Source organism: Phycodurus eques, chromosome 21 (genome assembly GCF_024500275.1).
Source record: "Phycodurus eques isolate BA_2022a chromosome 21, UOR_Pequ_1.1, whole genome shotgun sequence".
Classification (NCBI taxonomy): domain Eukaryota; kingdom Metazoa; phylum Chordata; class Actinopteri; order Syngnathiformes; family Syngnathidae; genus Phycodurus; species Phycodurus eques.
The window spans coordinates 9427533-9440052 of record NC_084545.1 but is presented as its reverse complement, the minus strand read 5'-3'; the positions used below and the strand labels follow the sequence as shown (position 1 = coordinate 9440052).

General features: G+C 40.3%; 1 protein-coding gene across 1 annotated transcript in view; it reads left to right on the top strand.

Moving 5' to 3' along the window:
• Window positions 1-12520, top strand: part of adarb2 (adenosine deaminase RNA specific B2 (inactive)) — a 158735-nt gene that overhangs the window by 131072 nt on the left and 15143 nt on the right. The window contains exons 5-6 of the mRNA XM_061666961.1: window positions 9269-9437; window positions 11550-11701. Coding sequence (XP_061522945.1) covers window positions 9269-9437; window positions 11550-11701 — 321 coding nt within the window. The remainder of the gene's footprint in view (window positions 1-9268; window positions 9438-11549; window positions 11702-12520) is intronic.

Below are 12520 nucleotides of genomic sequence, written 5' to 3'. Positions count from 1 at the left end.
CATTCATCTTTCATATTTTAATCATTTTTCATAGGTTGTATTTGCTGCACATTATATGGGGATCGTCAGCCGCACACCTGTGCACACTACCAAAAAGCCTATATGCATTCTCACATTACAACAACAAAAAACATTTTTATTTAATCAACTTTGGTGCAGCTGAGGCAATCCTAAATGACTTTAGTCTCATTTCCACTAAGCACTGTGGTGTGATTCAGTTTGAGACAATCCCTATTTTCTTGTGCTTCTATTGTTATTGGCCCGATCCAAATCCATCTACTTTTCAATTGCTCAACATATTATGCTTTAGTGTGCTTCTGGAGGTTGACGAGTTGGCAGTAGCTAAGGGCAATTTGCCAACTTTCCATCCATGTTCTATTCTACTAAAGACCTTTTCATACTAAACTTAGCAAGGCGCAGTGCACCGTCAACAAACCCATTCATTGTGTATGTGATAAGGCAGCGCAAGGATGGAAAGGTGGCAAAAACGGTATCAGCAACTGAAAGTATTGCTTTGGTGCCATCTGGTAGTATTCTTGGTTAGTGATGACGTGAATTGAGGTGCTTCATTTAGACGAGCTGTCTTTTGTCACTATCTCGTAACAGGTAATTGCAATATAATATTTAAACTTTTGGAGGGGCAATTACCGATTTTTTTTTTTTACTATTTGCGGCAAGGCACAGAACAGCGGGTCTTCACTGCACCCTTTTGTTAAGTTCAAAATTTTTCTTTTTTATGTTTATGTTGCAACTTCCACAGGTGTTTGGTTGTAGTGGACTTACAGTTAGGGCTTACAGTGCCACCTGTTGCTTTGGCACATAACATTTTGCAAAATGCGGATAAAGATTGTTTACACCCTGTAGCGTTTTTTTTTTTGGGGGGGGGACATCAAATTTGAGCTTAATTTAGAAGAAAACGATGAGTTGGAAGCGGCACCTGTGTCACTTCCGGGTTATCGTAATTGTAAATTACAGCGTTATAATTCAAGATCTTTGATAGATATGAGGGGCACCACGTCATATTTTTACAAGTTTAACTTGAGGCGAAATGACGACAAACCTTTATAATCAGTCTCTTAACGGAAGGTGGCTACATTTTAGGAATTCTGAGTTCTAGACTTTCTAGAGGTTTCGTTCCGAACCCAATCACACACATAATCAATGCAAGTGGTGAATGTTATAGAAAATGTAATAATAAAAAGGGCTTTCTACAGGATAAAACACAGACAAACACAAAACAAAAACGATATCTACGAACATTGGCAAAGGAAGGGATTTGTGACGTGAGATGAGCAGAATGGGCGTGTAGTGAATGCATATAGTTGAGGACTCCTGGTCTCGTTAATATAAACCCAAATATGCACTAATCCGTACTTTTAGTAGACCAGCAAGTCCAACATTGCTGGATTTGAAGAAGGCGAGTTAGTCTCCCGAGTGTTCAGCCGGCCCGGTCCGCACCGGTAACAGGTGGATTCGACGGGAGGGACTTTGTATCGGTCCATTGAGGTAAAGAAGGAGTTAAGCCGAAAGGCGAAGCTCTCGATTTACCGGTCGATCTACGTTCCTACCCTCACCTATGGTCACGAGCTGTGACCGAAAGAACAAGATCCCGGATACAAGAGGCCGAAATGAGTTTCCTCTGCAGGGTGTCCGGGCTCTCCCTTAGAGACAGGGTGAGAAGCTCGCCCATCCGGGAGGATCTCAGAGTAGAGTCGCTGGTCCTCCACATCGAGAGGAGCTAGATGAGGTGGCTGGGGCATCTGATTCGGATGCCTCCCGGTGAGGTGAGGTGTTCTGGGCACGTCCCACCGGGAGGAGACCCCGGGGACGACCCAGGACACGCTGGAGAGACTACGTCCTTCGGCTGGCCTGGGAATGCCTCGGGATCCCCCCGGAAGAGCTGGATGAAGTGGCTGGGGAGAGGGAAGTCTGGGCGTCCCTGCTAAAGCTACTGCCCCCGCGACCCGACCTCAGATAAGCGGTAGAAGATGAATGCTGGGACCAGGGATCCCTGGTCCCAGCATGATGTGATCCAGAAAGGATCTATCCGTCCATCTATCCATTTGAAAATTTGAAAATGGATAGATGGATGGATAGATCCTTAGATTGCATTATGGCGAAAAAAAAGCACCCGAATTCAAAATGGCCACACATTTTCAGTTTCATAAGAAGTGTTAAATTAGAATTGGCAAAGAATATTGATTCTTTGCCAATTCAAATGTGTGTGTGTGTATGTACTGTATATATAATGTTCCCCTCTAATCATGGGTGATAGGGACTGATCCCTACCACAAAAAGTGAAAATAATAACGAATAATTGAGCCCCCCCCCCAAACAAATATTCACAGGTTTTGTCTAAATTAACCTCCTCAACTCACTTCAACATAGTTCCTTGGAACCAAGATTTCACAAGATATAACCCTCCGCAAAAAAAACTGTAATTACAAAATGACCCCAACCCTTGTGGCTGCAGGAAGCAAGGTTTCAGGGGTCACTGAAGAGGGATCGGTATCTCTGCTGCAGCGCATCAGTGTAGACTTCAGCTGCGCTCATCCTGACCAAATCCAATCCTTCTGCTCTCCTCTGCCTCCCAGTAATTGCTTCTGTTTGTTTATTAATAGAACGTTATCTTCAAAGATCCAGACAAACGGGCTGTGCATTTGTCGAAGTGGCCGTCGCACCGCTTCTGCCGCCCCTCATGCAGACACAGAACTTGACAGGAACACTGGGGAGTCCTGTTCTGCGTTGTCTGCCGCCACCGCTGCCTTTTTTCCCTCCTTCTTTGTCTCCTTCCATGTGTCTGATGCCCCATCTCGCGCCTCAAGAATTCTAATCAGGGTCCGTCTTTGAAGCGCAGACGGACAGCGAATCCCCTGCCCACATATACCAGCGGAGTCGTGCTGAGGCAGTTGAGCCCCAATGAGATCAAGATTAGCCTCGCCAGCAGGGTGAGCGTCGCGAGACAAGAGTCAAAGCAAAGTAGCAGCACACGGCATCAAATAGTGTGGAGATTTTCATGTTCAAATAGGCTCAGAGACATGAAAAATCTGTCTGTATTGGAAACTGCTTTTTGGTGAATTGGATGAAAGTTTTTCAGAATCATATTTCTTTAATCTTAGCTACAAAATGCAGAAGCATACAGAGCTACCAGAGGGACTTAAGAAAAAAAGATGAGAGAAAAGGGGATTTAAATATGTTGATTATAAATGACAGTTAAGTTATGGTATTTAGCCTGCACGTTCATTTTCAAACAGGGATTTTTCCCACCACTTAATCTGGTTTTCAAGCTGTCTGAAAATGCACAAGTGAGTAATCACATGCAGCAAGAAAACCCTTTCAAAGTGGAAGAAAAAAAAAAGAAAAGCAGAGATGTGCACAGCATGTTGCGGCGCAGGGAGAGATTTTGGGAGCTTCAGTACCATTTCACAAAGACACCCTTATGTGCTCAGAGCAGTTGACTGCTATAGCTAATAAAGATTCAACAGGGTGCTCTTTCTATTCTTGCCAACGCTCCCTCTTTACAACCAGAGAGGATTTTTAGAGGTTTCCTATAATTCAAAGAACATGTTTTGGATGACATTCCAGCTAATCACCCAGCCTAATGTGGTAAAACAAACCATAGAAGATAGGCTATATGATGATGACAACTTGATGCCAAATGTTATCCTGCTTTCGAATAGGTTATATTACCTGTTCTATAATGTTCCAAAAATTCTGTAACATTTTGATGCTGTCCAGCAAAAGGCTGTAAATGTATTTTATAAAGTTTTGTATTTTTTTTTTTTTAGCCGAAACACGAAGAAAGCTAAATTCCCCTTCAGTTACAGGTATCATCCACTCATCCATCTATCCATTTTCTATTCACCTTATCCTCGTTAGGGTTGCGGTTGAACTGGAGTCTATCCTAGTTGACTTTGGGCGAAAGGCAGGGTACACACTGGACTAGTCACCAGCCAATCGCGGTACACGTATAAACAAACAACCATTTGCACTCACTCATAGTCTTCAATGAACCTAACATGCATGTTTTAGAAATGTGGGAGTAAGCCAGAGTACCTGGAAAAACCTACGCAAGCACACAGAGAACATGCAAACCTGGATTCAAACCACCAACCTTAGAACTCTGTGGTAGATGTGCTAATCACTCTAATCACCATGCTGCCATCGGTCATCATATACAGCACAATATTTTAAATGTACGGAAAACATTTGCTAAAATCTCAATTGTGAGAGACAAGTTTTTCATTGAACAGTGATTTGGACCTTACTTCCTCTACAACAGTGTCACTTCAAAATGAATGGTCCACATTTACGAAGACTTCAGGCTACTACTACTAAATAAGAGAAACAGAATTATTGTAGACAGACTTGGTTTTTCTCAATGAACATCAATCTGCAAGATTCAGTGATGGAAACTGCATGTGTATCTTGTCAACTTGTCAAACGTATGGTGATTTATTTTGAATAAGAGCATAAATGTACTTTAGTAAGAGTAAGAGTTTTTTTGAAGAATATAAAAGTGCTGCAAATTATATATTAATTGTAACCTTGGTGTAGCATGTAATGCTTCAACACTTTGCTGTGGTTTATTGATTTTTGAGTCCTGGATCGATTGTGTGCCCCAGGTTGACAAAAGGATGATACTGAAACAACCAAACGGCTTCCTTTAAATGAATAGAATGAACTGCTAATAAAAAAAAAAGAACATGGGTGAATCTCACAAGAGACAAGCTTGTGCAGTGCAATGTGATGGAGCCTGGGGTTGTTGGACATTACCATGTGGGCAAGGTCATTTTAGCTGAAGCAGAAAGAGGTTGGATTATACAATATGTTGGTTTGCATTTCATGATAATATTTGTTTTTTTACTTTGTGTTGGAAACCGAAATTTGAAACCAAAATGAGCTTCAGATGTGCCGCGACTTGAGTGAGCTGCTCGAAGGAGATCCACAGTGGTCGATGCACTTTGACATTTATTGAACGGTACAAATAGTCTCGCCGACAATGACAAAATGAGAACAATCACTAGCAGCGAAAGTAGACCAAAACTCACATCCTGATGCTCACACAAAGACTAACCGGCCAAGTTGCTGATGTCATTCACTAGGCCATGCCCCCTGAAGGTAAACATAATAAATAAGATGTAGTACGAACAAGCATGTGCACAGACATTTTTGGGGGCAGATGCTCAAGCCAAAAAAGGGGCACCCATTGCCAAAATTGTTCATCGTAATAACAAAAAACTGTAGTATAACTTATTACTTATTTCTCTTAACACAATCAACACAGTCAATACCTTTTAACAAAGGAAGTGAAGGGAAGCTATAATGAAATTTAAAAGTCTACACACCCCCGTTGAAATTTCAGGTTTTGTGGTATGCAAAATTGAGAACAAGCTAAATCATTTTCAGACTTTTTCCACAATGACTTAACCTATAACCTGTACAACTGAATTGGGGGGGGGGGGGGGGGGGGGGGAAATGAGAGGGGAAGTAAAAATAATGGTTTCACAAATGCACACACCCTCTTATAAATGGTGATGTGGCTGTGTTCAAACATTCAATTCAAACTCATGTTAAATGGGGGTCAGCACACACCTGCCACCATTTAAAGTGCCTCTGATTGACCTCAAATAAATGAAGGTGGGAGCATGTGTACAATTCTCCCAAGGACATGCCCTTAAATGCCCCTCACATATCAAAACACTGGATGGGATTGATGACAGAAAGAGTAATTTTTTTAATTATTTTATTTTTTGTAATATATAAATGAAGATTACAAAAAAAGGGCTGAAGCAAAAGGGCAGGTGCTTGAGCACCACTTGGTGTGTCTTTGTGTGCACGTGCCTGTGTACTAACATTCAATGGCTAATATAGTACAATCTGTACTTTCATTGCATCTTCATATACAGTATGCTGACCAGCCACAATATTATGACCATCTGCATACCTAGTTTTAAAAATTCTGCCTTAACAAAGATAATAATGCTCAGGTTTGATTGGCACTCTCAGAGAAGTATTCAGTTAACAGTGTTTTTGTTTGCCGAAGTGGTGTAGAACTGCACTGCATCACTCTGAATGGTGTTTTGAATACATTGGTTGCCTCATTGAGCAACATGAGAGAGCAAATGTCAATGTAAATATCAATACATGTCAATCCACAGCAAAAACTCCATAGTTGGAGTCTTGCTGTTAATGTAACTTAAAGTAACCTTTGTCTTCTGCTCAGGGAGATTAGGCAAAAAAATGCAACTTGACGTGAAACCCCTCACCCAATGCACTGTCATAGTGCGCTAATGTGTGTCTTGTCTTACTTTTGTCTCAATGGCTGTTGAGTGCAACTGACAGCACTGTGCGCTGACATCCAGATCTCATTCTGTGATGTTCATGCTTTTTGAGGGTGGTCTTATCTGGATGTGTGACATGAATAATCAACAGATTTGTGTGGCCAGAGATGTTACTTTTGAACCTCTCTCTTTGTATTTTAGTCGCTTATTTCTGGTTATAAAACGCAGCTTATGGGAGGCTTTATCTTTTGCTGCCTCTCTCACTTTGCCTCCAACCCCTCGCCCCCCACCTTGCATCCATTTTTCACATTCCCCTGCAAACCAACAATGAACTCTGTGCCAATTTCATGGCACGGTAGCGAGTAGCGCTGCAGAAATTATCCATTGCAAAATTGATCTAAACAATTGCAAAGTGGAAAAGTGAGGAAAAGCAGGAGAGTGAAATTGGGAGTCTGTTACCTATTTGAACTCACTTGATCACTGTGAAGGAAATATAGTGAAAACTAATTGGGAATGGAAAGCGTTGACCCAAAGTGGAGATTTTGGGTGCAGTGACGTCATCATTGTGTGTGTATTTTGTGCAGTATACCTAGTTGTAGTTGTGTACCATTGCTAGCCTGTCCAATTTTTTTAACTGCAAAAATGCAAATCTTACCTTGTGATTTTTTTATTTATAGTGAAAACATCTTACTGTACGTATTTCAAGACAGTTTGGACTTTCAAAATTCTCAGCAAGACAAAAAGACGTGTTTTAAGATAGCTCTTATTTTAAGAATTTTATCAACTCATTTCATACTAGTTCCATTAGCAGATTTTTTTTCACTTACTTTAGGGACAAAGTGTCTTGTTTTAAGTGATCAAATCTGCCACTGTAACTAGTATTAATTGACTGGATAAGATTCTGAAGATTTTGGATTTTAGTCTTTCTGAAAATTGTCTTACAATAAGTACACGAGAGTTTTCACGAGAAATAAGATAAATTAACTATGTAAGATTTGAGTGTTTGCAGTGTAATTATTTCCCATCATTTTGCTGAATAAAAGGTGCTACATCTTTGGAAATTAATAAAGGTGATTTTAATCACTTCTTTTAAGCCGTGTCCCAACTAGCAGTGTGTCAACTTATTTAGATTCCAGTGTCACTTAAGTTGGCAAAAATGGTTCCTTGCCCAATACACTGTAGTACAATTAACAGATGTGAACCTCCTGATGGAATTGCATTGGAGGAAAAAACATCCACATCAGGGTCATTAGTAATGTAGTGGTTCACCGAGCTGGCTTGGATGGGTTCCTGTTAAATAGCTATAGTATTTACAATACCATACTGTTCATATATGCAGCACATACTCTACAGGTTTTTGGACTATGAGAGAAATCCAGAGTTCCGCCAGAGGCACCGAGAGAGATCATACAAAATCTGCACAGGAAGACCAGACTCGAACGCGGAACCTTCTTACTGTTCTGCGTCAGCGCTAACTGCTATTCCACAAATGAGCATTTTCAAGGAATGAAATACAGGTTCTTTCCTGCTATGCCTTATTGCACAACTGCACAGACCGTTACACACATTCATCATGCCACCCATTACTCCCACCCTCCTAACATTTGCCCCATTTCCTCTCAGGTGTCAGGACTCTTCCTTCCACAGTGCCGTCTGGGCCGAAGCTGATAAAAGCTCATGTGCCGGTCCGGCAGTGCCTGCGGGTCTGCCTGGAGCCAACAGAGCCTGACTTTCTGAGGCGATGAGAGTGATGTGAGGCAACTGACAAAGGAATGGCTTGCCATTAATGTGCTGCTCCGTCTCGTCTGTGCATCACGCACTTGTGCGACCTTACTTACGCTGGTCTCAGAAATCATCACAATGAGAAATTTTGGGAAACAAGTATGAGGCGAGGTGGATTTGTGTTCTGTCATAAAATCTACAATACAGAGAGGTGATATAATATTTTTTTAATAGCTTTACCCCTCCCTCATGCTTTGAAAACCCTTAAATTTATCAAAACACTTTTTACAGTAGTCCTTAGTGACTGTTCTCCAAAAAAGAAACCACGCGTGCTTTCTTCAAGCTGTTTATTTGTCACTCACGGTTGAAGTTTATTGTAAAACTGTCACAAAAGATATTTAAACATTGTGTATTTAAGCGCACAAATGTTGAATTAAACCATTTAATTTCATCCAACACAAGTCAGTTAGGTTAATGCTGATGCGAAACGAATGTTGTCATCACTATCGCTAGCTATCAGCTGCCTTTATGGAAGCTAATCTCTGCACACTCTAGCCAAATGTAGCACTTATTTTAAAACAAAGAGGATAAATTAAATATGCAGGCTCAAGGTCTTGATCCAAACATAGATTCTTATATATATGTGAATCTATTTTAATATAATGTAGAAAGGTGGGGAGCTGGTGGTGGAGGTCGGCGAGCAAGAAGAATCTGACAGAGAATAATGAAGTGAGTTGCAAAGAACTGATATAATGAACCAGGGGAGAGAGGATAGCGAATGGAGCAGACAAGGTGGCTGACGAGTGGGCCAACAGGCAAGCAGTCTAACCTGGCAGGGCAACCCAGGGAGCTGAGGTAAATGATGATTAATCACGCAAGGAAGAGCGAAAGTGTTAACGGAGCTGGTGAGCACAGTGGCAGAGACAATGATCCGGCAAAGGAGTAAAGCTGCTGAGTTGATGGATGACAGGTGATCAAGCTGGAACAGGTAATGGTGGCTCAGGTGTACACAGGGAGGAACTGGAGGGTGTCAGGAAAATACACACAATGCATCTGATTACACGAACAAATGGAAGCCAAAGAATTCTGGGATCTTTCCACTGTTTGTTCTAATGAAACGTGATGCTCCAAGTTGTTTTCTGGATTGACCTTGTCACGGACATGCCCTTGTCATGTCCTTGGCCTTGTCAAGGACATGACAAGGGCTTATTATTTAACTAATAGAAACATATTAATGCAAAGCATGTCTGTGTGTTGGACAGGTCTGGACATTAACTATGCCCAGGTGGTGGCGTTGTCCACAGGAACCAAATGTATCAACGGGGAGAATCTGAGTGACCAGGGACAAGTGGTCAATGACTGTCACGCTGAAGTGACCGTACGCAGAGCCCTGCTACGCTTCCTTTATTCTCAACTGGAGCTCTTCTTTAGGTAAAGCATGTAATAAACATTAACTGCATTGCTTTGAAGTAATATTACTGTATCGTTCTACGTACGCTATTTATTGTGCTCTAATCTGAAAGTCTCATCTGTTATTATTTATTCGTTGTTCAACAATTGTTCACAATTTTCCAACAATGATAATATATTCAAAAAAAATCATAATGTGGTCATATAGTAATTTAACAGTTTAAAGATTAACAGCAGTCAAGTTTAGATCAGACCATTTGCTTTTCTTTGTTAATTTTGTGTAAAATCAACCAGAATTTAAAAGCACAGAAATGGAAATTGTGATCGCAAGGAATCATACTAACTGCAGTATATAAAACAATTTACTGCAACTGTTTATGCTATCTGATCTACAAAGTGATTGCCAACTATCACACCCAGTAAAAATCTATTTCTGCTGGAGCGCATTGACCCTGTTGCAGGTGGACTGCAAGCACAAATCCAAAGAAGAAATGGCGGATGAAACTAATATGCTACTGCTGATGAACAAACAAACTCACCAACAATAGCAATCAAAACAGCCTCTCGGCAATTCACGCATGACAGAGACAATCGTGTCTTTTTTGACCCAAGACATACTTTTTGAGGAAATTGAATCCAAATCTTAGATAACCTTTGTAAATGTCTTAATTGCTGACAAACCCATCTATGAAGGTAGTGATCTAAATCAAGCATGTTTGCAGGGGTTACCTTTAAAGTTGATGTTTGCGATGATCCAAATGCAACAGACTGGTCTCAGCTTATCGACTTATCGGGTTTATAGTGTTTATTGCCAACATGCCTCCAGCAACTTTAACAATTTATCACATTAAATGCTTAATAGCATTAAAGAGCTTGTTTGGCGTGACCTCCCACTGCAGTGCTAAGAATTGCTCTCTCTTCTATATTAAGCTCCATGGCAAGGCTCCATTCACTATTGACTTCTTAATAATCACTACACCCTATGTGCACCAGCTAATGAAACACCTCAGAGTCTTGATGACCTTTAAATTTATGATAGCACTGTTGCAAATGTACCTACTTTGTGTGTGCTCTTGCAACCTGTGCATTGTAGTCCAGTAAATTCGCACAATAGGCACCGAGAGACAGTCTTGTGTTGTGACGCCTGCTTCCAGTGCATAAGCATATATTGTGTGTCTCCCCCCCAAAGAACTTAATGGCAAGGCTGATTTGTCAGATTAGTGGCAAGAAGTGTAGATAGCAGAATGTCATATTTGCATACACTTTTCCATCTCAGCACAATGCTGGACGGCAGTGACAAGGAGTTACGGTTGAGCAAGAAGGCTAATGGAGGAGATAACTCATAATGAAATGACCCACCAAAATGCCACAACTGACATATTTACCCACAGTGAAAGGACACCACAGACAGATGAGAGGTTATTTAAAAAGGTGCTTGTGATTCTTTTTTTAAATATACCGACCTGTGAATCAATGGCAAACTTGTGATCAGGTGTATCCAAGTTGGTTATGTTTTTCTTACATCCTTTACAGAACCACATCTCAGATCTCTTGTTAGGATTGTTAGACTTTGTTCGATTTTATATTCACAATTAAAGCATTATTTTTTTTTCAATTAACTGTACTCTTTTGACCCGTCTGCTTCTGAAGTTATTGTGGTACGTTGGGTTTATACATCCGGTACAGTCAAGTCGTGCAGAAATGTTAACAACTTTCCTTTGGTTACCTATTAAGATACAAGCAAGAAACAAAAACAACTTACCGGTAACTCCAATCACAATAATAGATGTACAGTATCAGTAAACCTGCAGCAAAACCTTAGGTACACTGCAAGAATGCAAAAGCTTACAGCTTCAGTCTTGTAAAAAATATTTTTTTTCAAAACTTTTTTTTTCTTTATTCTCAAAAATCTAGATTTTTTTTTGGGGGGGGGGGCGGGAAATGTTCGGTGCGACCCGTGCAACAGTGTAGTAAGTGCTGAGAATTTATTTGATTAATAGCACAAATGAACATCGCAACACCGAGCCCCTTCATTGGTTCACGCAGTTTTTTTGTTTGTGTTGCTGTAATTGTTCTCATTGTATGTTTTTTGTTGTTGTTGTTGTTGCTTGGTTTGCTTGTTTGCAACCAAAGTAAAAGGCCAGAAGACTGGGAACAGTCTATTTTTGTGAGGCATAAGGAGCGCAGCTACAGGTTACGAGACAGCGTCCACTTCCACATGTACATCAGCACCTCGCCGTGTGGGGACGGGAGACTCAACTCGCCCTACGAAATCACCACGGACTGTAAGTTTGTCTTCACGTCACTTCAACTCATTAAATAATGTTACAGAACTATATTCCCAGAAACATAATACACTTCTCCCTTCTTTCATCACGTTACAGTGTCTCTCAGGTTTACAGCGCCACTGTGTTATCTGCAACAACAACAAAATTATTGCTAGGCTAATGAAAACGAATCAACTTCTTTTTCCAAAATTAGGCCCTTCGACTATCATGAACTCATTTTTACATTTGTATTTAATACATTAAATGCATTTAACTAATTACAGTTGTGAGGAAAAAGCGTAGAGCAGGGTAGAGGCTATGAAATCAAGTTCTGCCAAGCCATTAAATTGGTTTCTGGATTCAGAGTGCGTACCATTACAACATGGACCCCATTTAAGAATCCATTTGTGCCCATTAATTTGAATTGAAGCATTTTTCAGTGCTTTACAGGAAGCTTACTGTATAAAGTTAAGTTTTTGCTCCTGACACAAGGAACTATATTTGGTAACTGGTTCAAAATTACCACCAAAAAAATATTATTGCTCACTTTATGATAATTATGAGCTTTATTTAAATTTGAATTATTTCTACAGTTGAAATAAAGGATTAAAGATTGTAATAATAGATTATAGTAGATATTAAAATTGTTGAACAATCGTTACCATCACTAATACACGCTTTTTAAATTTTACTTTTAATAATTTTGCAGTGAATGAGACCAATTTGCAGCATTTTAACACAACATATTTGAATTTCTTCCATTAACACACAGCTGGGCCACAGAAAATAGGATACATATTTGCTGCAAACAGATTGATGTTTTTTTTGTACCATATT